The following is a 27,271-nucleotide window of genomic DNA, read 5'->3' as shown; positions in this document are numbered from 1 at the left end:
TTAGGCATAAAGTCCATCACCATATTATTTATTGCATGTGTATAACCACCATTCCTACAAAACTCACTCTCTCTTTATAATGTTGACTCACCTGATGCCCTTCTCTCACGGAATGAACTAATACACTTGGTATTCTCATACTTGGCCATTGCAACATATCTTAAAAACTAAGTATTCCCTGGCAATGTCAGAATAAGTGCATAAAGATGAAAATAACACATGACTAATTTTCCCCATCTCTGTTTTAGAATTCAACATTTCTCTCATAAATAATTGATAATAAAAATGATTTAAGCCCATGGTTGTATAGGGCAGAGGTAAATCTAGTCCTAATGAGGGAAATGTGGGCACTGCCCAGGAGGGAATAGGCTAATGTACAGCCCAGTATTAGCAGAATTGATAACACACAAGGGCCATATTATGAACTGGAAATCCTAATGCCAACCAGCAAAGTGAGGATAGCTTAGGAAGAAATTTCTTTCAAACGTTCCTGTTGCTAGAAAGAATCTTATTGATAGGAGTTAAAAGTTCACACTATTATTTAGGGTAATAACTCATATTCATATAGTGCTTTACAGTTTGCAAAGCACTTCCCTCATGACAACTCAGTATCATTAAATCCATCACTGACCCCAATGGAGACAGCCTAGGACCATGTAACAAAAGCCATAGGAATAGCACTGCCCACAGACCTGATTCTAGCTCAGTTACCACAGCCTTACTAAGGTCATTGTGTAGAAGAGAAGACCTTTCTTATTATTACTAAAAATAATAACTGCTAACCAACAGGCAAATGGATATGAGAGCCTTGGGAATGGCAGCACAGCCCCTACTCCCTACACCATCCTCAACCCCTCAAAACAGTGATTTCTATCTCAGCCCTCAGAGTCATCATCCAGAGAGAGGGTCACAGGGAGCTTTTCATTAAAAAAATGCCAAACAAGGTACCTTGTATACCTAAATCTCCTAATTGAGATAATAAATAGAAGCGGCCAGCCATCCCCACCAACTGCCAACCTACTGCCACTGAGGCAACGAGGCACCCCAAGGGAGAGGCAAGGAAGGCAACATGTACTAAGCAAGTCAAACCACCACCACCACTACCACCATCACTACTACCACCACCTTTACCACCATCTCCCCTCAAGCTTTGATGGAGACAAACCAAGAAGCTAAGCCCAAGAGCCTTCAGATGGTTCTAGGTCAGTGCCACCATCCTGCACCGTCCCTGTGGAGACACAGGCTGGTAACTGCTCCTGAAGGTGCTACAGCTGCCCCAACTGAAAATCCAGAATAGAATGTTCTTGCCACCAAAGTCCTCGTCAATATAAAACAGTTCAACACCAGAAACTGATATAATTTCATCATGGGAAATGATATCAAAGAAGAGGCATTACCTTCTGCTTTGCTGCTGTACTCTAAGGACCATAGGACCTTTCTATCTAACAGATGAAATCTTCCATTTGTTGTCCCCCCCCCCCCGTTAGAACGAGGGCTCCTACAGAGCAGGGACCATTTGATTTTTTCTATTTGCAAGCCCAGTGCTTATCACAGTATTGTGCACATAAAAGCACTTTTTAAAAAAAATCCATTCACTGTACAGATGAGGAAACAGGTCAGAGAGGTGAATTGAGTTTTTAATTTTCACATAACTCATAAGCACTGGTGCCACAATCTGAACCCACTCTCCTGGCTCCAAGTCCAGTCCTCTTTCTACATCACACTGCTTCTCATTAAATGATGACATCATTGATATATTAAATGATGAAACTGTTGTAAGCAGTGTGGAATAATAGACAAGAGAACCAGCCTCTGTGTATAGTCGCCAACACATACTGCCTGCATAATCTTGAACAAGTCACTTAGGAAACCCAGTGGTACAACAGATAGAGTGCCGGGTCTGAAGTGAAGAAGACTCAGTTCAAATCTAGCCTGAGACATTTCCTAGCTATGTGACCCTAGGCAAGTCACTTCACCTCTCTTTGTCTCAGTTTCCTCAATTATAAAATGGGGATAATAATAGCACCTCCCACACAGGATTGGTTTGAGGATCAAATGAGATAATAACTGTGCCTGTACCAGTACAGTGCCTGGTACGAAGTAGGTGATATATAAATGCTTATTTATTTCTCTTTCCTACCTTCTCAGTGATTCAGTCAACTCTCTAAGAAAATACATTGCAGGACAGTTGCTAATCTATATTAACGAAAAGCGTTTCCCAGAACAACAAAATTATGCATCCAGACCAAACAAGCAAACAAATGATACTTCCCTTTCCTCCCTAAGATAACTATGAGAAACCAGGAGACCTGTATGCCTTAAAACCGTTAGATACTGATCTTGTCTGTCTAGAGTGGTACAAGCCACTGAGCACAAGATGATAACAGCCTGAAGTTATGTAAGTAATTTCACCTGGATACTAAAGATCTCAGGGGCATACCATCTGCCCTGTCTATACCTTCTCATGTGATCTTCTAGAGTGGGAAACCTGCGGCCTCGAGGCCACATGTGGCCTTCTAGGTCCTTGGGTGCAGCCTGAGTCCACGTTTTACGGAACAAATCCTTTTATTAAGGGCATTTGTTCTGTGAAGTTTGAATTCAGTCAAAGGGCCCCTAGAGGGCCACCTGTGGCCTTGAGGCTGCAGGTTCCCCACCCCTGCTTTTGGCCTTGCCTTCTGCCCCAAAGCTGGAGGATTTTTGGACCTTTCTACTTGATCTGCACCTGTCTTTCTTTTCCATGTTGTTTCCTCCAAGTCTAGCTCCTTGAAAACAAGACACTGACTCTCTTTCCATTTTTATTCCCAACGCAGCATAATGCTTGGCACATAAGTAACTGCATCATAAATGCTTTTTATTCATTCATTCATAAACTAGAGAACAAATGAAATTCCTTTTCAAGTCCCTGAACAAATAGTTTAAGACAGAACTTGGAAATTACCTTATCTCAAAATAGAGTGTGAGTTACACCTGCATCCCCATTTCTGTGCACCTGTGGAGGCTAAAAACTGGTCTCTAAAGTGATACTCTAGATTCAATTCAACAATCATTTATTAAGCACCTACTATGTGCTTAATAATACTGTGCTAAACGTTGGGAATTCAAAAAGAAGAAAAAGATAGACCTGTCCCACAAGGTGGTTACAAGCTAATGGATCCAGATGGGGATCATGTGTCAGAAGGTATCAGAAAATCTGAGTTTGAGTTCAAGTAACTTCCCTTACCTATGTCTCAGTTTCTTCATCTGTAGAATGGAGATATTTGCCCTACAGAGTTGTCATAAGAAAAAATATTGTTGTAGCAATGAGTGAGTGTTTCTGTCAATGGAGAGGATAAATCTTTGCAAGAGGAAATTCCTGGTGTGGCACCCCACTGCTGTAGACATGGGCTTGTCAGGTAACGGTCGTTTCATGTGTGGGAATGCTTCCTCTGATCACAGGCCACATACACCCCACCCTCAGCAGCAACTAGTTCTTCCACAACATAGAAATCTTGAGTTGTCCTAGGGTGTTTCCTCCTTCCTCCAACCAGGGCCACTCAAAGGAGCTCCATGACCCAAACCTCTCTTCCTATCTTCTCCAACTTGCCCCAGATGCAAAAATTTCTAGTTATAAACCTATCACTGCTTACCACTTGTGTGACCTTAACTTCTCTTGGTCTCAGTTTTCTCATCTGTAAATAAAGATGTTTGATAAAGGATCTCTAAGGTCCTTTCCAGATCTAAATATATGGATCCTACCCAAAGAAAGCAGTGCCCTCCTCCTCCCCAACAGTAAGAGGCTGACACAATGAGGTGGCATGCTGGCTAGGGGCCTGTAAAGAACTGCAAAGATCCCAGAGAAGTTGCCAGCTGGGTCATTACCTTTCCTTGAGATTCTCTATAGGAAAACCAACTTAATATCACTCATTAGTTTTATCAAAAACAAGTTCAGTAAAATATGAGACAGTTGGTTCACAGGATAATAGAATTTAGAACTGGAAGGACTCTAAGACATTATTTAGTTCAATACCCCTACTTTATAGATAAGAGGACTGAGGCTCTGAGAGGTCAAATGATCAAGGAATAGGAAGGAGCACAGGCAAGATTCAAACCAACATCATCTGATTCCAAATCCTGGTTCTTCAGGCAATTCAAAACTCAACATATCCAAGACAGAACCCATCATCTTTTCCTCTACATCCCTCCCTTGCTTCCATACTTCCCTATTACTGCCAGGGCACCATCCTCCCCATCACCTAGGCTACACTCCATTTTTCACTCTCATTACTTCCTATAGCCAATCCACTGGAAATCTTGTTTCTACCTTCACCACATTTCACATACATAAATGCCCTTTTCTCCACTCACATAACCATGATCCTAGTTAAAAGCCCTTCCTGCCTCTTGTATGGATTACCTGCATAGTCTTCTAATTGGCCTCCATGCCTCAAAGGCTCTCCACACTCCAAGCCAACCTCTACTCCCATGGTAGCAAATCCCAAAAGAAATGGGGCCCAATAAACCATATATTAAGACCCACATATTAACATTTTTTGTTGTATTATATTTTTATGTGTTTTGTTAAATATTTCCTGATTACATTTTAACCTGATTCAGGCCACTAGGGAAAGTTGTGGGCCATATGCAGGTTACTCACCTGCCAAGATGATTCTTCTATTAGTCTGATGATGTTCCCTTCTCCCCACTGCCAGTGGGCACCAGTGGTTCCTGTTACCCCCAGGATCAAGCATAAAATCCTCTGTTTAGCATTCAAAGCTCTTGATAACCTGTCCCCTTCCCACCTTCTCAGTCTTCTTGCCTCTTACTCTTCCTTAAACACTCTAAAACTGAACCAACACTGACCTGCTTGCAGTTACTTTGAACACAACAAAAACTTTTAGTGCAGGGTTTTTGTTTTTTTTTTTTGGCTAGGCAATTGGGGTTAAGTGACTTGCTCAGGGTCACACAGCTAGTAAGCGTCAAGTGTTTGGTCTGAGGCCAGATTTGAACTCAGGTCCTCCTGACTTCAGGGCCGGTACTCTCTCCACTGTGCCACTTAGCTGCCCCTAGTGCAGGGTTCTTAACCCTGTTTGTATCAGGGACCCCTTTGGCAGTCTGGTGGAAACTATGAACTCTTTCTCACATAACTGAAGAAAATGCCAAATTTTGGCAAAAGGTTCTTGAAAAATAAAGATATAATTTTTTTTTTCCTGTTCAAGTTCGTGGACCGCCTAAAATCTATCCACAGACCACTTGTGGGTATAAGACCCAGGTTAAGAACCTCTAGTCTAGAGATATTGACCTTTCTAAGGAAACCTAAATATAAAAGAGTACATGACACAGTGGAAAGAACACTGGAAGAGGAACCAGGAGACCTGGGTTCTAGTCCTGGTTATGCCATTAACAAGTTAACTGTGTGGGCTTTGGGCAAACCCCTTGTCTTTCATATGAAAAATGAATGGGTTAGAATAGATCAATGTTTCCCAAACAAATTTGGCCAGGGAACTTTTTTTTCCCTTGAAATATAATGAGGAAACTCATGAATGCCAGTTCCAAGGGCCTATGAAATACCCCAGAGACACAATGATACCACTTCTAGCTCTATACCCTAGAGTCCTAGATGTACAAAAATATTTATTGTAGACCTTTTCGTAGTGACAAGGAGTTGAAAAATGAGGGGGTGCCAATCAACTGGGGAATAACTGAATAAATTATGCCATGGAAATATAATGGAATACTATTGTACTATAAAAAATTATTACAGAGATGGTTTCATCTCTGAAGATTTGTATGAACTACTGCAAAGTGAAATGACCAGAACCAATAGAACAATTCATAATATAATAACACTGTACAAACTAACAATTTTAAAAGACCTACAAAAACTCTAGGAGATCAGCACAATGGTCAAAAAGGATTACAGGGGACCATAACGAAAAAATACCCACTTCCTGACAAAGGTGCTTAAATAGCCAGAATATGACACACATTTTTGGACATGACCAATATGGGAATTTGTTTCATTTGGCAACACTTATTTTTAGAAGAATTTTTTCTTCAGGGAGGGGGAATAGCAAGAAGAAAAAAAAAAGATTGCTAATTAGTTAACTGAAAAAAGTTTAATTTAAAAAAGAAATGCCCCCAGGAAATACTGGGTCAAAATAGAGGGAATGAGTCCTATTTTCATGTTGGAAAATTGTACATATAAGTGTTATTGATATATATTTTATTTGATTCTCCTTCAATGCTCGACCATGGCATTGACAATGCATGGCACGGCAGGTGACCCTTGATCTCTCAAGGTTATTCAAGCAGAGAAAAACTCTGGCAAGCCTAGGCAAGCTGGAAAGGTTTCAAGTCCAAACAGTAATTGGACTCTGAGTCTGTCATAGGAGAGGAAGCCTGGTTAAGTGTGGAGAGTTTTATCATTAGTAGGGTGGCCAAGAAATGGTAAATCGTTCTCAGCTGCAGCAACTTCTGAAACCATCTACTGGATGCAGCAGTCTGCTACCTGCATCACCAAAATAATCCCAGCTGTTTTGACATATAAAAGTAGTCATTTCATATTTAACATTTCAAAAGGGGGAAATATCACATCAGAATTCTCTTACGAAACACAAATCTATCCTGTTGGAATAGAGTTTGGGAAAATCCTTCTGTGTTGTATCGGAAAATCTCTGAAGCCCCTTTCAATTTGAATATTCTATGATCCTCTGTTTCACATACAAATAAGTCAGAAAATTCAAAGTCAGTGACCTTTGCATTACAACAAAGCCCTTCATTCATATATGTCCGCTCCAAAGGAGATTACTCAGGAAGACACTGGGTGTGAGAGCTAGAGGGTTAGACACAGGTCACTTCTTCTAATCCGGGAAGATTTTTCCGGGACACCCTGCTGACTTGGAGTAGTAGGAAACAACAGGATATATAGAACTTTTCAAGCTTCTTCCTGGAACTCTGTGAAGGGAAACTGGCTTCTAATTAAACACTACACATTTTGTTACAGCTAAAAAAGGACTTTGGTGACAAATCAAATCCCACTACCCTCATTTTACAGCGTTCTTTGCCCTAGACTCTACCTCACTTGGTTCCCTCTGAAAAGAATTTAAAACTATAAACCAGCCTTAAAGATGGGGAATACTGTGTTGTTCAATTGTTGCTGATCAGAGTCTAGCTACAGCAGCGTTCTTAATCTCTCTATCAGTAGTGCTCTGTTTAACTGATGCTAAACATTGTTTCAGACTCAAAGGATTGTCTCCCAGAGCCAGCCTTGGGGAGAGCTAAACTATCGTATCACAGTCTAAAACTCCTGGGACCTCAGATACCATCTCTGTTTCATTTCTTGTGCACTAGTGAGGCTGGGGTTTATCTTATCAATTGCTACACTCAGTCAACAAAGCTTAGCCTTCTTGCTGGCAGAAGGTAACTAGGCAATGTCAGAGTTTACAGTATTTTCTAGGGGGAATCATTGCAGGAGGCCAAGACGCCTCCCTCAAAGGAAGCATCTCTGGGCAGAACACAGTTGGGGAGAATACAGTTTCAACCTTTGCTTCAGTGGGAAGCAGAGCTCAGGCTCAGAGCTCTGAGTTAATGTGTCCTGCACAAAATGTTTGAGGAATCAAATTTCAAAGCCTAAAAGGGGAAGATTCACTTACGCCATTGCAATTTATATGATAAAAACCACTGTTTAATTAATTCCCTACAGAAGAACAAGCATGCAATCAGCTTGTTTATAATCCAATAGCTAAGGTATACAATAATCAGTAGGGTGTAGAGGAAAGGATTCTGGACTGGAGACAACAGACCTGGGTCGTGGTTCTAATTCTGTTGCTACCAAGAAAGTGGTCAAGTCATTTATCTCCATGCAGCTGCTGCCTCTTCTGTAAAATGAGGCAGGGGAATGAGGGTAGAGGTTGAACTAGATCAGGGGATCTTAAGGTTTTCTATAACATGGGCCTCTTTGGCAGCCTAGCAACACTTGTGGACCCCTTTTCAGAAAAATGTTTTTAAATGCATAAAATAAAATGCATAAGACTACAAAAGTTATATTATAATACAGTTATTACAATATTTTAAAATAAATTCACAAACCCCTGGTTAAGAACCTCTGGATTAAACAATCTCTAAATTCTTTTCCAGTTTTATGATCCTACATTCTAACATTTCTATTCAAGGGGTCCAAAACCCTAACATCTTTTTTTTAATTAATTTTGAATTAGCAACAATCACTTCCATACACTTTTGAGTTTTAAATTTTTCTTCCCCTCCCCAAGACAGTGAGCAATCTGATATAGGCTATACATATATATTCCTATTAAACATATTTTCACATTAGTGATGTTGTAGGTAAGAATTAGAACCAATAGAAGGAACCACCAGAAAGAGGAAATAAAACAAGAGGAAAAAAAATTAGCAAATAGTATGCTTCGATCTGCATTCAAACTCCATAGTTCATTCTTTGGATGTGGATAGCATTTTCCATCATGAGGCCTTTGGAGATGTCTTAGATTCTTGTATTGCTGAGAAGGGTTAAGTCTATCAGTATTAGTCATTGCACAACGTGGCTGTTATTGTGTACAATGGTCTCCTGGTTCTACTCACTTCACTCAGCATCAGACCATACAAGTCTTCTCAGGTTTTTCTTAAGTCAGCCTGTTCATCATTTCTTACAGCACAATAGTATTCCATTACAGTCATATACCACAACTTGTTTAGCCATTCCCAAAACGATGGGCATCCTCTCAATTTCCAATTCGTTGTCACCACAAAAAGAGCTGCTATATACATATAGCACATATATATATATAGTACATATAGGTCCTTTTCCCATTTGTATGATCTCTCTGGGATATAGACCTAGAAATGCTATTGCTGGGTCAAAGGGTATGCACATTTTTATAGCCTTTTGGGCATACTTCCAAATTGCTCTCCAAAATGGTTGGATCATTTCACAACTTCACCAATAATGCATTAGTGTTCCAATTTTCCCACATCTTCTCCAACATTTATCATTTTCCTGTTTTGTCATGTTGGCCAATCTGATAAGTGTGATGCGGTACCTCAGAGTTGTTTGTTTTGATTTGCATTTCTCTAATCAATAGTGATTCAGAGCATTTTTTCATATGACTATAGATGGCTCTAATTTCTTCATCTGAGAACTGCCTGTTGATATCTTTTGACCATTTATCAACTGGGGAATGACTTGTATTCTTATAAATTTGACTTAATTCTCTATATGTTTTAGAAATGAGGCCCTTATCAGAAAGACCGGTTGTAAAAATTCTTTCCCAATTTTCTACCCTCCTTCTCATCTTGGTTCCATTGGCTTTGTTTGTGCAAAAACTTTTCAATTTAATGTAATCAAAGTTATCCATTTTGCTTTTCGTAACGTTCTCTATCTCCTGTTTGGTCATGAATTCTTCTATTCTCCATAAATCTGATAGGTAAACTATTCCTTGCTCTCCCAGTTTGCTTACAGTTATCAGCCTTTATATCTAAATCATGAACCCATTTTGACTTTATTTTGGTATATGGTGTGAGATTTTGATCTATGCCTAGTTTCTGCCATACTCTTTTCCAGTTTTCCCAGCAGTTTTTGTCAAAAAGTGAGTTCGTATCCTAGAAGCTGGAGTCTTTGGGTTTATCAAATAATAGATTACTATAGTCACTGACTACTGTGTCTTGCACACTTAACCTATTTCACTGACCCACCACTCTATTTCTTGGTCAATACCAAGCAGTCCAAAGCTCTAACATCTTATATTCCACAGTCTAATATTAGTATTTCTTCCAGTTCTAGCATCCATCATCTAGCACTGTGCCTGGCACATAATGATCACTTAATAAAAGCTTGTTGACTTGACTAGCATTCTTCAGGCCACACATTTTAACATTCTCTGATATATGTGGTTCCTCCTTGCTGGAAAGTAATGTCTGAATGTCCCTCCCAGCAACTGAGGAGTCAAATTGGACATTTTTCTCTAAATTTCTCTAAGCTCAGGAAGAGTTTCCTTGCTGACAAACTAAAAGTCAATTATACCTTTTACCTCCCAAGCAATATTGATGGAGTCATTCATTTATTAAGAAGAGCTCTGCGTTAGGCACTGGGGAAATATACAAAGTTTAGATGAGACACAGTCCTAGTCTTCAAGGAACTTACAGCATAGTACGGTTGTACCTATAAATATAGAAATAACTCGAAAACAATATTATATAATAAGCATATTAGGAAGGTACAAAAACAAAGTGCCAGTTCTCTTCTATATTGTGCTGTACAGTGTAATGGGGGGTGTAGAAGTTGGGAGGGACAGGAACCAAGGATTTTGAATTCAAAAGACCTGGATTTGAGTTCCAGCTGTAAAATTTACTATACGACCTTAGTGGATTCATAATTTCCAGGTGAATTTCCAGGTAAAGGATTTTGAGCTGAGAAGTAACATGACAATATCTCTGTATGGAGAAGATAAGTCTGGTACTATATGGAAAATGGATCAGGGGAAGGAAGAGGAGAGGCAGAAAGATCTCTCAAAAAGCCACTGCAATAGTCTAATCAATACCCAGGCAATGAGGACCTATAGTAGAATGGGGGACAAGTAGATGAAATGTAAGAGATATTATTGGCATAAATAGCAGCCCGTATTTATATAGCACTTTGCAAAGCTCCTTTCTAACAACTCAATGACGTAGGTTATATGTAAACAGAACTAGGATTTGAATCCAGATTCTCTGACCCCATCATTGTTTTTTCCACCACTACACAGGGATACTTAAGGGGGTGCCACGAGTAAAGGCACAGCAAAGAGACAGAACAAGATGGAAAGACTAGGAGAAAAACATTTATTTAATGCTTTCTCCATGTAAAAAGGCTAGGTCCTGGAGATTCAAAGTAAAAATTAAATAATCTCTGACCTCAAAGAACTTATAGCTAACAGGAGGGTATAACATATACCTATATAAGTAAATATAAAGTAGTTTCAGAAGGGAGAGCTAACAACAGAAAGGAGTAATCTAATTTAGCAGAAAAGTACAGAAAAGTAGGTTGGAGCCAGATTAAAAAGGTCTAGAATGCCAACATCATAAGTTTATATTTTATTCAGTAGGCAATGGGGAAATCACTGAAGGTTTCTGAGCAGAGGAAGTGACATGATGAGTTCAGTGTCATGGTCAGAGTAGCACGTGAAGAAGATTGCTGACTGAGAAGGCAATGGATGATTTTGAGATGGAAAGATTGGAAGCAGGAAGACCAATCAGTAGACTATTACAAGAATCCAGGGGAGAATTAATATGGGACTGAACTTGGGTGGTAGCAGTGGAAGGAATAAGGAGACAGACATGAGAGATGTGGTAGAAACAGAATTCACAGGACGTGGCAACTGATTGGCTGTAGGAAAGAGAAGAATAAAAGATGATTATAGGATCAAAGGCCTCATTAACTGGGGGGGGGATGGTGCCAGGTTCTGTGAAGATGTTGGTGGGGATGGACAAAGGAGATGGGAATAGATGAATGCTGTTTAGGACATGTGGAGAATGAGATACTGGTGAGGCATTTAGGTGGCAATAACCAAGAGTGAACTGGACATACAGGATACAAGACTGGAGCTCAGGGGCAGAGATATAGACTTGAGTCATTGTCATAGATGTGGTAGTAGAAGCTACAGGAGCAAATGAAGTAACCAAATGATAAAGTATAGAGAGAAGAAATCCTGCAAAACAAAACTTTGCCTCAAAGGTTCAGTGCAACACCTAGAGAAGACTTTTTATAACAACTACTTGGATGAATCAATGAACAACTCTGACCTGGTCCACAGGACCTTCATCATGAACATCACCACAATACAGTAGAAGTCATGGGCATCCTTAAAGGATTTGATGATAATACCACAACCAGGGCTAAGAGGCCAATAGATGGGGTCCTGTACAATGGGCCTCCAGTTCCTCTTATTGAAAGCTGATCCATTCTTCAAAGCCCATTTCAAATCCTTCCTCTTCTATCAAGTCTTCCCCAATTACCCCCCCCACATACACACACCTACACCCACACCCACACACACCCACACACACCCACACACACAGGAAGGTATACTTAAAAAATCATAGCATTTAGAACTGGAAGGACCTTAGAAATCAAGTAGTCCAACCCTCTCATTTTACAGTGTCAAAAATGATTTCTCTTAGTAATGTGTGTCCAGGAGACTCAGCTTCCCCCGTCAGCCTTCTGACCAAAGTTCTTCAGAAGGAAATCTCTGATAATGAGATTGCATCAAATCTTCTTATTTTGGTCAAACTCCAACCCAGGCCTAAATTGATTTTATTCTACTCAGGTTTGGGTGGAGACAGACTTCCAAGACTGGGGGTGGTATTTCCTTTGATGGCTGGTGATATTGGACCCTGTGGACTGTGATCTAAAGCACATTCTCAAGACCTCATTTTAATATGGCCTACCTCCTAGTATGTGGACCAATCACAGTTGATTGACACCCCTTGAGAACACCTAATCTTCGAAGGGCACATAATGCTGTACCAAGCCAGTTTTGGACTGAACTCCCATGCAAAGCATGTCAAGCCACTTTGAGAAATTAAACCGTGGACACATGTACACCAATTTCATTTGTCTCTTAGATCAGATTCTGTTTCATATTGGGGTTTGTGGAATTCAGGGTTCACAACAGATAAGGAAACTTAGAACCAGACGGGTTAAGTGACTTGCCTATGGTCACAGAGGTACTAAAAAACAGAGCCAGGATTCAAAACCAGGTCCCAAGACTTTAAATCCAATTCTCTTACCATTAACTACACCAGACTAGTCTGGGAGTAGGGAGCTGTGGCCCAGTGCTAGTTCTTCTATACTACCAGGTTGTGAGGGTCACTTTATCTCCTCTTTCCTCTTCTGTATAAGGGGGTTGAACTAGATAGCATATAAGTTCTCTTCCAGCTTTGAGAAACTCTGTTCTAACATTCTGTTCAAAGCTCCCTTTCAGCTCGAACATCCCTATATTTCACTTTCTAATATCTTTTTGAGTTCCAGTATTCTATATTCTCATATACTGATTACAGCACTCATATTGCATTTAACAAATACTTACTGCCTAGCAAAGTGCCTTCAGCACCTGGCCCAGGCTCCACGCAATAGGCACTTAATTACTGAATGGAGTGGTTGTGTATATAATTGGAGTGCCTGTCCTCAACTCTAAGATCTGCCATTGCCTTTCTGCATGGTCTTATTCATAGTATCCAGATCAAAGTCCTCAATTTATAGTTGAGAAAAAATGAAGTCCAGAGATGCCAAGTGGCTGGCCCATGGTCAGAGGTAATAAGTGGCAGAACACGGATTCAAACTCTGGGATTGTCACTGTGAGTACTTATTTTCCACCATCAGTACAGATCACCATCCTCTACACCTTAGTTTTTTATATTTATGAGTTATGTAAAAAAAAATCACCATCCAGTAGCTATCCTTCTACTGATGACCTTCTCCACACTTAGCTCATTAGGTTCTCACTGCCAACAAACATGTAGCAAGTGACTCGAGGCTCAAGCTTTCCAGTTTACTAAGACCTAAAAGAACTTGTACTCTGCTCACAAAGCATTCATGACCCCAAGATCACTTCTATGCTACCATGTGTCATAAAAGGCCGGTAAGTGCAGTTTAACAATAGCTAGCTAGCATTTATATGGTACTTTAACTAATTTGATCCTCACAAAATCCCTGTAATTTAGATGCTATCATTATCCCCAATTTACAGATGAAGAAACTGAGTCACTTTCAGTTAAATGACTTGCCCAGGATCACACAGCTATTAAATATATAAGACAGAATTTCAACTTAGGTCTTCCTGATTCCAAGTCCTGAACTCTACACACTAAGCCAATTAGCTGCCTCTTTATTTGGATATAATTTTTTGTAAAACAGGGATACCACTATCTGCACTCCCTATGTCATCTTCGAGGAAAACACTATGTACACCTCAAAGCATCATAGTGATGTGACATGACATTGTAATATGAGTTAAAATTGACTCAGGAACTCTAATATTGCTGCTCTGGCCTTTCAAACCTGTCTGTCGATGAAAAGTTCTGAACTTTGGTCACGAATTTTCCCCAAGAGAAGATGAATTTAAGAAGCCTTGAAAGAGCATTTGTAATGACCCCAGCAAACAAGACAGCAGGCACAGATTAACATGGCCTCCTTAGAGAGGCCCATGAAATCTAAAACAAAAATCACAGAAGGCCACAAACATTTTGGGCAGCTCTTCCCACAAAAGTGCAACCCATATGAAGGTCACCAATCCCTTGCCTCAGTCCATAACACTTCTAATGCCATGGAGCTACACACCCATTTAGAATGTTGTTCCTACAGAACTGCCACCTCTGTTCCCAAGACCCTTGAGCCTAATGTTGATTTTGGCAGAATTGAGTAACAATATTGGGCAAACCATAATCCATTATAGACACAAAAATGTCGGAACTAAAAAGGATCTTAGAATACAGAGCCAAGGGTGAGGAACCTTCAGCCTCAATGCCACATGTGGCCCTCTAGGTCCTCAAGGGCTGCCCTTTGACTGAATCCAAACCTGAATAGAACACAGAATGTTAGCGTGACAAGAAAAGAAAGCAGGAGCTCGGGAAAGCTTTAGCAATCATCCAACACAACCTGATCATGACTAGTGCCAAAATGATGATGCATTTAATGGCAGGGTGTAGTAGTAGCTTGAAGAGAGGCATTACCAAGCTTGGAGCTCATTATTTCAATTATTAAAATATTTATTTGTTCACAAAACAACTTAATTTCTTTTCCAAGCCTGGGGCCTGGCCTTTTTAAAATGTAAAGTCCTCAAGGGCAAGGAAAATGTTTTTTGCATATTCTGCTCTGTGGCAGGTCACTCTGCTTCAGCTTTTAACATCAACAACAACACTGTAAGGATGGTGATAATCTTCTTACTCCCTTAAGCAAACCTCTACTTTCAATTCAGGAGAATTCTAAAGAAAAAGACTTCTAAGGGCAAAGGGGGGTATTTGTCTAGTACTGAAGCATGGCATTATGGCATTAGAGAGAACTCCAGCAGACCTGGAGGTGGAGGTACCTACTCTGCTACTAACATGCTGTATGACTTTGGCAAGCCACTTCCCTTTTCTCTGGGTCTCTAGAACCTCCTAGATCAAACAAAAATGCTGAGTTAAATGATAGGTAAGAAGCCTCCCAATTCTGATGGTCTGTAATTCTAAGATTATCCTCCCTTATCTATATTTCCCTGATAATCATGTCCCTTTTTCTCTGATGTGGTTACTGAGCAAGAAACTGAGTTGTTTACTGAGCAAGTTGGTAATTTATTACGAAACCGATTTCAAAGACTTGTTCTTTCTGACCTGAAGGGAAAAACAGATGTCCTTCGAACTTTAAAAGTCCCACTGAAGAGAAGAATGGAACCTGTGGGGCTGAGTCTGAGAGGTGTGGGTGAAATAGACTGGACCAGTCATTACTGGAATGAAAGAGGAGTTAGAAGTCTATCTGGCAGGTTTTTAAAATAAAGTCTGGTAGAGGAAACAGATTGTCATTTTGCACTGAAACAGAACATAATGTGTGAGTGTGGAGTTCAGACATTCTGCAGCCCAGAAAGACGTCTGTGGGGCAAAGAATTCAACCTGGGAGAAGTCTTAGTTAGATGAGCAAAGCATAGTGGTACAGTGGAAATAATGTTAAATCTAAAATCAGAGGACCTAGGTTCAATCAACCAACAATCATTTATTAAACAGCTACCATGTGCCTTGTATTGTGCTAGGCATGGGGTGGGGGGTGGGAAAGAGATACAGAGACCAAAAAAAAAATCCCTTTCCACAAGGAACTTGAGGATCAGTCAAGGGGAAACAATATTTACATATACAGGCATATTCAAAATAAATACAAGATAATTTGGAGAGGGGTAGTTGGAAAAGGCTTCGAATAGAACATGGGCTTCTAAATGGTAGCAGTAAGGAGGTACAGTATTCTAGGCAAGCTCAGCTGAGGCCAAGTCATTAAAGGCTTTAAAAGCCCAAACAAAGAACTTTGATTTTATCCTAGAGGCAATAGGAGGCCCTAGAAATTACTTAACAGGAGAGTGTGATAGCCAGATCTCCACTCAAGGAAAATCACTTTGGCGATTATGTGGAGGACAGATCAAAGTGGGAAGAGACTTGAAAAGGGGAGACCAATCAGGAGGCCCCTGGAATAGTGCAGGTGTCAAGTGAGATAGTGGCTTTGAGTAGGAGAAGGAGTCAGATGACAGAGATGCTGTAGAGTTCTATAGAAACAAGATCTGGCTACTAAGAAGCCAGTCTTCGGGAAATACTGCGGCCAAAAAACTGGTGGGCTTCTTAACATCTAGCCAGACAAGGCCCTAGGATAACTTACACACATACTCTTGTCACCAGCTTTCCATCTTGGCAGTACCTGACAAAGTGTGTCCTCCAAGGGCACAGAGCCTTTGAGAGCCCAGGATTGTTTCTGTGTTACAGTGAAGCATCAGGGGAGAAAGTCAAAGGGACTATAAACAAATTTCCCAGATTAATCTCTGGAGAGTTCAGATAAGGTAAGAGATAAAGGGTGGGGCTCCAGCAACCACAAACATGTTACCGCAGTGGCCTTTAGAGACAGTTCAAATAGGAGAGAACAAAAGAACATGTTTGGGAACTTATCAGGTGGTGTTAATTCCTTGCTGTAAATTGGAACTAGGTTCCTCACAAAAGTCTGAAAAGTGGAGTTCATCTGTAAAGTGCTGGGCTCAATGCCCACTGGCTTCTCATATCTCAGCATCTAGGCAGAAGTGTGTCGAGTGAGCCAAACAGATGCCCAGTGAATGCCACCAACGAAGGATGCCATGTCACTGACACCTGGCAGTGGCTCTGTTTCTCAGACAGCTGAGAAAAGGATCAGATGCTTAACCTGCTGTATATGGACCAGAGGAGATGAGCAATTCCTGTTGCAAATACTGCTTCCTGGAAGCTAAGGGATACCAGTGGAGCCTGCAAATCTTGGCCTTAGTAACTCCTGAGATAATACAGCCTAAAGGAGGAACAGGTCCCATAGGAAATGCTGTTTCACAACTACCTCTAACTCTCAGAGAAGCAGCAAACACAGTCAAGGCAAACAAACAGAAAGTTAGCCTAGTCTAACAGCTAAAGTTTACTCAACTCAAAGAGAATCCCAGGATCTCAGAACTGGAAAGGGACTCAGAGATCATCTAGTCCAACCTGTACCAGACCAAAAATTCCCTCTGCAGCAAGAGTTCTTAGGCTGGGGTCTGTAAATCTGTTTTTTTTTGTTTTATATTTTTATAACTCAATTTCAATATAATTGGTTTCTATTGTAATCCCAATTATTTTATTTTATGAACTTTATTTTATGAAAGCATTATTTAGAGAAGGGGGTCCATTGGCCCCACTAGATTGCCAAAGGGATTCAGCACACAAAAAAGGTTATTATAAACCAATAATTAAAGCTTATTGTTTGCGATGCATTTTAAGAATATCTCATTTTAGCCTCACAACACTGGGAGGTAGGTGTTGTTATTATCCCCCTTTTACAGTTGTGAAAACTGAAGCTGAGAGCAATTAAATGACTTGCCCAACACCATACAGCTAGTAAGTTTCTGAGGCTACTCTACAGTGTCTCCAAGAAATGCTCATCCAGCACCTGGCCACATCCCATAACAGATTTTCCACTTTGGAACAGCTCTAACTGTGAGAAAATGTTTTCTTACATTAAGCCCAAATCTGTCCCCTCCATAATTTCTATCCATTACTTCTAGCTTTGTCCTTTACACCACTGGTGTCAAACTCAAATAGAAACATATGCATAATAAGCATATTGACTTTAAAAAAACACAAATTAACATCATCTATGTTGTGTTATATTTTTAATTATGCTGTTAAACAACGTCTCTCAATTACATTTTAATCTAGCTCAGGTTAAGAAAATCAAGTCCAAACTTCCTTCCACTAGGACAGCCCTTCCTATACTTGGACTCAGGAGATGGAGGTTCAAATCCAGACTCGGTCACTTACTAGCTACAGGACCATCAGCTTCACCTCTTTCCTTCACTGCATCTGTTTCCCCCTCCATAAAATGGGAAGGGTGAATTAGATGATCTTAAAGGTCTCTTCTGATTTTAAATCCCATGATCCTACTTAAAGAAAAGGACCGCCTCTTTAAGTTTTCTTTCCTCCAGGTTAAACACATATCCACTTCCTTCAACTGATCCCAGTTAAGCAGACATCTAAGATTCTGGATCTAAATCTTCTGCAAATACTTCTCACCACAGAGGCTGTCAACAACCAAAAAGCAAAGGAGAGTTTGCTCACTGAACTGCAGCCACAATAATAGCCGTTTAAATAAAATACAACCCACTCTGACCACCTGCATTCCACGTAGTCACTCATTCACTATCTTTATCATCATAATCGCACCTGCAAAATTTCCCATGCTTAGTTCCAGCTCCATGGTTAGCTTCCCCCCCATCCCCCCTTAAGAAGGAAGCCATAGTTTAGTTCCTGAAGTATCAATTTCAGGTGGCTAAAACTGTCTGCAAAGTTTCTGCAGAAACTTACACAGCCTCATGAATCCCATTTCCTCAGCTGGCTTTCAAAGCACCCTGTATTTTACACAATGTGAATAGCAGTTCTGTAAGAAAAATTCCAGTGCTAATGGTATTTTCCCCCTCTTAAATATTAAGTATGAAATTAAATATAAAAAACTTATTACCTAAAATATTCTTCAAATTAATGCCCTCTCTTTTGCTCCAATTTTTCTGATCCCCAATATTTAGGTCCTCAACCCCAGAGAGTATTTATGAGTTCCATTCATATACTTCAAGTCTAAGAGTGTCCTTTGAGTAAAAAAGCATAGACAAAGCCATAGTAAACTATCGGTGATAAGTTACAGAAGCTACTAGTGAGGACAACATCTTATCTAATCAGTAATCTTTGTGACATCTCTTATAAATTGGCAACCAGCCTACATAGAAAGAGCATAAGTGATGGATGGCAGGGCACCTCCAAAGCAGGCTATTCTACTTTGAGTCAGCTCTAGTTATTAGGAAGTCTTTTGTTATGACCAGCCAACTCTACAGCTTCCACCCATTGCTCTTTCTTCTGTTCTTTGGAGCCAAGGAGAAAGGAAATCTCTTTTACATCACAACCCTTTAAGTACTAAAAGGAACCCCTAAGTGTGCTGTTCTCTAAACTAAATTGACCTTTCTGTGACAGTGTTAGGTCCTCTCAGCACTCTGTTTTCTGTCCTCCAGACAACTTCTAGTTTATAAATATCCTTCTGAAAGTGTTGTACCCCAAATTCACACCTAAACCTCCTCCTCCAAATTTCCCTTTCTGTTGAAAAAAAAATTCACCATTCTTCCAGTCATCTAGATTCAAAATCTTGAAGTCGTCCTTGACCCTTCCTTCAATCCCTCTAATCAACCATTAAGATCCAATCTCACATCTGTCCCCTTCTGTCCATTCACACAGCTACCATCCTAATTCAAGCCACTGATCCTCTCTTGCCCAGACTACTTGCATTAAGATTATTTGGTCTTCCCTCTCTAGTCCATGCTTCACACTGCTACCAAAATCATCTGGCTTATTTCCCCAACTCTAGAGACATTATATACAGAAGACATTGAGAATATCAAGATGAATTCAATTTAATTGTTAAATGCAACAAGTATTTATTAAATGCCTATTACATGTCAGGCACTGTACCAGGCAGGGTGATGCAAAGACAAAAATGATAGTCTCTACAATCAAGGAATTTACATTTATATACCTAGATAAGTAAATATAACATATACACAAAGTAAATACAAAGTGATTTCTGTAATATAAATCCAGAAAGACCTGGTTCTACACTTAAAGGCAATGGAAATTCCAAGAGGTAAAGGCAAGAAGGGAGAACACCCCAGGTCTGAGGGAACAATTTATCTTTGAAAGCTCATAGACCAGAGATGGATTGATGGCATGTCCGACATGGGGGAATTTGGCTGGAATGCAGAGTGGAAGGGGAAGTTAAATACAAGAGAGGCTAAAAACACAATATAGCAAGTGAGAATCAAATGATCACATACAAAGTCAGAGGCAGGAGAGGTAAATGTCGCCTCTGAATCAAGTAAGGCACCAGAGAGGAGGTGGCGCCTAAGCTGGGTCTCTAAAGTGGAGGATTTCGAAAAGTGGAGCTGCGGACGGCATCAGCTCCAGATGTGAGGGACACATGCAATTTTTATACAAAAGCACAGAGATAAGAGGGGGGAGAAAAAGATCAGAAAATTGTACAGATTGGCTGGAATACTGTTGTCCTTCAGGTGATTCTTGACTTGCTCGTGAACTGGATTTAAGTAAGGCAGAGTTGCACAAAGTCATCAGCCTCACTCTCTTTCAGAGTCATCAAAATCTAGGGGTAAGACAAAAGTCAGGGAGACTGATGATGGCACAGAATAGAGTGGATGACCTTGGTCTCTTTGATACTTGACCAAGCTCTACTTGCTCCACAGCACCTGCTTCAGCTGCCTTAATGGCATTGGAACAAACTGGTATACCCCTAATTTATTATTATATTATATAATTTATAGTAACATAAATATATTAATAAACCCCTCATCTGCCCATTCCACCAGGGGAAGTCCTCACATGCTTGGGGTAGACATCTCCCTAACTCACCCATGGGTATGAGGCCCATCAGTTACTCTCAATCTGGTTTAGCCTGTCTGTCAAGACGGTTTTACTGGGGTATGGCCACTGCACATGCTGCAGCTTCTTGGAGCCTGAGGTGAGAGTTGGGTGAAAAGATGGACGCCAAATATGAATGAGCAGTCTTGAAAAGGGGCCAACAAGCCCGTACGCCGGAGGTGCTAGTCCTCCCTGAATCCCTCTGCATGCAGCCAAATTATGTAAGATAAGGCTGGAAAGGAATTTGAAGCCAAAGGGGAGGAGCACCTCGAATGCCAGGGAGAGAAGTGTATAGTTTATCCCCTAGTCATGGAAAAGTGAAAGATTTTTGAAAGTGACAAGATCAGACTTCTGAATTAAGATTGCTTTAATAGTGGCATAAAGAGACGGGTTGAAAAGCAGAAAATTGGAGACAAGGGGATAAGCAGCAACAGTGTTGTCTCAGTACACATCATTCCCTATCCCTGGAATGTTCTCCTTCTACTGGTTGAAATCCTACTCATCCTTCAATGCCCTATACAAATACCACCTCCTCCACAAAGCCTTCCCAACTCTCTCCCTCCTCCCTGCTCCTCTTGAAAATTCTTTCCTTTCACAAATCTTGAATAGTTTAGGATCATGGGTTTTAGAGACGGAAAGGATGTTAGAAACTATCTAGTCTAACTCACTCAATTTTCAGTTGAGGAATATTAAGACCAGAGACATAAAGCTACTCGTTCATCATCCCACAGGTGATAACCAGCAGAGCTGGAATTTCAACTCAGATCTTCTGACTTCAAATGCAGTAATCTTTCCACTCAATACCACTGGAGGTATCACCTTTCAAAGTCAAGTCCTCAGACTAGAACTGGGGATAAAATGGAAAAAACACCCCAAGTCCCTGTTGTCAAGGAGTTTAAAATCTCAGATGTTAATCATCCCATTCTATATTTGTTCATGTATAAGAGAGAGCAAGATCCTTGAGGTCAGGGATTCTCTGACTTTTGCATTTGTATCCCCATTGCCAAGCATGACGTCTAGTGCATAGCGGGTGTCCATTAAATGATGGTTGATGTAAACCCTCCACTGGACTGGATTTTCCCTGGATCATTTTCTGTCTTTCAATTCCTTTTAGCACTGAACACTATGTGCTTCTGCACACAGTAATAATAATAGCTCACATTTTTATATCTTAGGGTTTGCAAAACACTGTAGAAATATTGTCTCATTTTATTCTCACAAGAATAAGTGCTGTTATTAACCTCAATTTACAGATGAGGAAACTGAGGCAGATAGGGGTTCCATGACTTGTCCAGGCTAAAACGATTAGTATGTGAGGCTACATTTGAATTTAGGTCTTGACTCTAGGTCCAGTGCTCTATCCACTGCACCACCCAGTGACCCAGTATTTAATAAATTACTACTGTTGGAAAGAAAGAATAAAAGCTAGATGATAGATGCAAAATGAGCATTGTTAGAGAGGATATCTTGGAGTTCATGAGAGCTAAAGAGGATATCCCTGCACAGAAGAAAAGTGAAATAAAAAGTGAAGTAATTTGGGGCTTGGCAAAACACCAAGAAATACACTCCATGATTTCCGGTTACCCTCAGAGAAGATGTCACTAGAATACTTTAACTAACGTTCCAAGCACATTGAGTTTTTCAGTTACTGTAGATTTCTACAGAGCTTATCTCTTAACATTTCTAACGGGTTTCTGGTGCTGCTGATAAGATTTTCTAGCACAGTTAAAATGAGATGAGATCCAGCCAGCTGTCTAGAAACATATAGCAAGATTATCTTTAGAAGAAACCACCAGAGACAAAGGCCCCGGAGAGGGAGCTGTCCTGCAGTCTTGCCTATATGGCAGAAATCATCTGAACGGAACCTCGAATTATGGGGAGATGGCCATTATATATGCTCTTAGCCTTTTACTCTATTCTAAATGAAATGCAAAATTCAAGGGTGGAGGAGGGAAGCGGTTTTGTACTTTAATGAGAAAAAAAAGGTTATTGTTCTAAGAAGGCACGTGTGTCTGTCATCCAGGGGCAGACTAAATGACCGCTGTACAGATGTTCCTCTCAAAAACACCAACCCCAAGGCATGCCCAGTCTCTCCTTGGACCCTGGCTCCCCCGTGCACGGCCTGGAGTCCGCCCCGTCTTCTCAGATCCCTGACACCAAGCTCAGCTGCAGTCCTTTCGGCCCCAGCTCCAGCCCCCACCCCCTGATATGCATCCCAGCACGGTTCTGTGGGGCACCTTGGCATTAACCACGTCCCCTCCACCCCCACCCCACCCCCGCCCCAACAGGCATGAGGAGGCCTGGCCTGGAAGGGGGGGGCACGCGGCTCCCCGCCGGGGTCAGGCGGGCCCTAGCCCGGGGCGGGGGGTGCCATCCCCCGGCCCCGGGAGCCGGGCAGTGCGGGCTACGAAGCGCCTCCCCCGGGCCAGGCCTCGCCAGGAGCCCTGTCCGCAGGCCCCCGCCGCCGCCGCCGCCGCTCCTGCGGCCAGGCCCTCCCCGCCTCCCTGCCTGCCGGCTGGGCCTCGGAACCCGCGCGCCCCGGGCCCGCACTTAACTGTTCCCCGCTGAGGCGGCGGCGGCGGCGGCGAGTCTCGGCTCCGTCTCACGCAGAAGCAGCTTCTCATCGCCCGGGCGGGGCCGGGCCGGGCCGGGGCGGCGGAGCCTGCTCACCGCGGGGCTCAGCGGCGGCGGCGGCCGCAGGAGGAGGAGCAGCGGCGCGGGGGCCGGGCCCCGGCGGAGGCGGCGGCGGAGGCTCGGCGGGCTCCCGGCCGCCCCGGCTCTGACACATGCTCCGGGGGAGGCGCCGGCGCCGGGGCTCGAGCGCGCGGGAGGAGGGACCGAGGCGGGGAGCGGGAGCCCCCTGCCTCCGGAGCCCGCCCCGCCGCCCCCGCGCTGCCGCCGCCGGGCGGCAGCGACGGCCGAGGCCAGGCCGGCGGCGGCCTCCGTCCGCCCGCGATCCCGCCCAGCCCCGGGAGGGACCGGAGCGGGGGCGGTGACACGGGGGAGGCCGGGGCTGGGGTCAGGGAGGCGGCGAGGCCTGAGGCCGGTCCGGGCTGCGCGAGGCTCCCGTGCTTCCCCTGGGGTGCAAGAAATCGAGACTGGGGCCAACCGGGGAGCCGGCCCGGCCTCGGCCCCGGGCAGGACAGACGGGCTGCGTGGAGGAGGGAGCGCAGCCCGGAGGCCTCGGGGGGCCCCCAGCTCCTCCACCCCCCGCTGCCCGCCGAGGGCACGTGGCCCCAGGGCCACATTCCACTTGCACTTGAGCCTGTGCCTTAAGCATCAATACCCACCTTCAGGCCTTCCTCGGTGCAGAGAGAGAGCGGGCCGGGCCGAGGATCCGAGGGGGACTCCCGCTGTGGGCAATCCAGGAGTTAACCGGGCTACGAGGAGAGCCAACTGCAGGAGAGGAAGTGGGGTCACATTGTCATCCACTCCAGACTCTTTGGAAACATTGGGACCGTTCCCAAGAAAAGGGGGTACCAGGCAGAATTGGCACAGCCGCAGGGAATGCGGTGCGTGCGTGTGTGTGTGTGTATGTGTGTGAATTCACACAATTGTGTGTATTCAAGAATGCACTTAAAGCAAACCCATGGTGAGGAGCTGGGAGATCAATCCCACAAACTTTCGTTTGTTCACTTAGACAAGTAAGAGTGAAGTGGCCCATGAAAGGCCAGTGGGGAGGCCAGGAGGGAGGGCTGGGCTCACTGTGCCCCACCAACCTCTCCCACACCGCCTTGTGGGGCCCAAACTCACCGATCCCTTCATTTTCTAAATGTACTTTCTTTGCCCTCACAGCTGAATGTTAATGACTCTCTTGATTGATTATGTACATTCTTATTCTTGAAAATATTCTCTCCTTTAGGAAGTATGGTGTAATGGAAAAGATGCTGGATTCGAGTCAAGATCAGGGTGTAAAGAAATGTGATGCAAAAACAAACAAGAGAGACTTTCCTGATCTTACTAGTTATCTCTCCCTTCCTTCAAATAGCTTTTATTTCTGGGTGAGAGAGGGAGAGATGCCCCAGTAGGAAAAGGGATTTTTTTCATTTTGTCTTTTTATCTCCAGAAACTAGAAATTGCCTTACATATAGTAGGTCGTTAAATGATTATTGAATTAAACTGTCAAATAATTGGGTTCAAGCTCTAACTCTGCTACTTAGTATATGTGGACAAGATACTTTACATCCCTGAGATTTAATTCCACATCTGTTAAAAAAAGGGGGGGGGGTTGGATTAGATAATTCCTGAAGTCCTTTCCAGTGTGTATTTTAACATTATTTTGTTGTAAGGTACTTTCAAGCTGTAACATAGGATGAGATTGGATTAAATCTATCTTCAGTGAGCCACCAGTAAGAATGTCATTAGGTATGGCCCTTCCCAAATCAGAATTTTTGAGGTGATTTTATTCTGTGAAGCCAGGTTATACTGACAGTGCTGTGGCTATAGAAGCCATTGGATTAATAAATGTGCCCAATATGCCTGTGAACATAAAGAAACATGTTCAATGTATCTGCAAAAGGAAATGTAGTTTCCTTTCTAAAGCAGTCTCTTTCGGTAAAAGCTCAAAATACCTGTTTTTAGAAACAACAAAAAAGTACCATAGAAAACAAGAAGCCGTAAGCACCACAGTTCATCCCTTCATTATACTATGGCCAAGACATTATTGTTCACCATTAATTGTGAGCAGTTAAAAGGAACCTTCCTTCTCTCTCCCCCATAGGAGCAGTAACTTAAACTTCTTAAGGCTATGAATCACCAACATTATTTCTCCAGTCTGTTAAGGTTTTGAAAAGTGCTTTGCTCACAACAGCCCTGTGAGGTAGATGATGAAAGTCTGATTATGCCACTGAATTTTTTTTTTCAGAGTTGGGAGGGACTTCCATGGCCAACTAACCCAATCCCTATCTGAAGAATAATAGTGTCAGCAACATCCCTGAGAAGCCTTTTCTTAAAGACCTTAAAGAAAGGCCTAACCCACTGCTTCTCCCAGGGAGCTCATTTCATTTTTGGATAGCTCTAATTTTTAGGAAGTTTTTTCCTTAAATCAAGCCTAAATTTACCGATTTGCAAATTTCACCCAACTGTTCCTACTTCTGTCCTCTAGAATCAAGAAGAATAAATTAAGTTGATCACAGTGAAGTCTTTTCTGTAAGTTCAACATCCTCCATTCCTTCAACCAATCTTCACAAAGCTATGAAATGGCAGAGTTAGAATTTGAATCTAGGATTAAAAAAAACAAAACAAAACAAAAAACCTCAATCCAGTGCTCTTTCCAGTATAGCAGGCTGCAACTAAAAGACCTTGAGAACCATTGCTGTTGGCAAAGGGTAAACACTTAAGGTTTTTGAAAACAACATACTCATGCCTGTGCTTTAGGAAGATAGCTCTGGCAGCCTGAGCCTGGTGGATTGGAGAGAGGAGCCTGGACGGAGACCAGTTGGGATGCTAGTGCAGTAATTTAGATTATTTGTTTTCTTTTCCATTGCCTAGTGCAGCCTCTAATCATACTTTGTACTTAAATCGGGACAAGAGCATGGTGTAATGAGAAAAGCACTCATTGGTTACAAAGTCAAGAGACCTGAATTCAAACCCTGGCTCTGATAGGCGACCACTTCCCCTTTTGGGGTCTTAATTCTTCAATGCAAATTTAGCTATGTGACCACAGCAAGTCACTTAATCACCCTGAGGTTCTGTAAAATGAGAATAACCTTGCTGCTTAAAGCAAGTACCTACCATCAAGGATTGCTGAGAGGCTTTAAAGACAGATGGCACAACCAACAAGCATGTATTACATTCCCACTACAAACCAGGCACTGTGCTAGGCACTGGAGATACAGAGACAAAAATGAAAGTTCCTAGTCTCAAGCACCAACCTAACCAAACTCAGAAATGTTATCACCAGAAGGGTGGCCACCAAGTAATACTGTCCCCTCTTCTGGTCACAATAAATTCCAGCCTTCCTTTCTCCACAGTTGCCAATGCCCTCCCTACCTCCTTGGAAATTACACTGTATTTACTTTTTGCATATTTTGGTCTCATTTATCTGTTTATTTGTCCCTTATCTTCTTCCCTCCTTTCCTGGCCATGAGAAAGCTCCTTTAGAGCAGGAACTGTTTCAGGTTTTTAAATATTTTTATCCCCAGTGCTTACCACAGTTTCTAGCACATGGCAAGGCACTCAAATGTTGAATGAATACCAGCACTTCAGCATGAAGGCATTGTGATCTGGCTAGATGGCCCTACACTGTTAAAAAAATCTTGTATTAAAATGATGGCAAACAGATAATATCTGACTGGTTTTTAAATCTTATTTTCAGATCAGTTTTACTCCTAATATAACAATTTTACAAATAATGTATCTTTGGGAGCAATATTGCATGTGAGAGCTCACCTTCTGAGCCACTTCACAACAGTTTTCATTTTCCCCTTGGCTTACATAAGCCAATATTTGAGGGAATTGTTTCAGTTCATATTTTCCCTTTTAGGATCTGAGAATTTTGTTTTTCAAGTCACTGTGGGGTTTTTTTTTTTTGGTTTTTTTTGTTTGTTTATTTTTTTAATGTGCCTTTGTAATTTTGCCAAGGCCACGGAACTGTTTTTAATAT

The 27,271-nt window shown here is 42.1% G+C and overlaps 1 protein-coding gene across 5 annotated transcripts in view; it reads right to left on the bottom strand.

Moving 5' to 3' along the window:
* The window catches only part of LOC114046895 (multivesicular body subunit 12B), a 327,435-nt gene extending 304,137 nt beyond the window's left edge, over positions 1-23,298 (bottom strand). For all 5 annotated transcript variants that reach the window (XM_027867509.1, XM_027867508.1, XM_027867506.1 and 2 more), the window contains exon 1: positions 23,223-23,298. In XM_027867509.1, the coding sequence (XP_027723310.1) occupies positions 23,223-23,291 (69 nt within the window). In that variant the 5' untranslated portion in view covers positions 23,292-23,298. The remainder of the gene's footprint in view (positions 1-23,222) is intronic.
* Positions 23,299-27,271: the final 3,973 nt, after the last annotated feature.

The sequence above is a fragment of the Vombatus ursinus genome, unplaced genomic scaffold (genome assembly GCF_900497805.2).
Source record: "Vombatus ursinus unplaced genomic scaffold, bare-nosed wombat genome assembly UNPS02014786.1, whole genome shotgun sequence".
Lineage (NCBI taxonomy): Eukaryota > Metazoa > Chordata > Mammalia > Diprotodontia > Vombatidae > Vombatus > Vombatus ursinus.
This window is presented reverse-complemented; position numbering and strand designations above follow the sequence as displayed.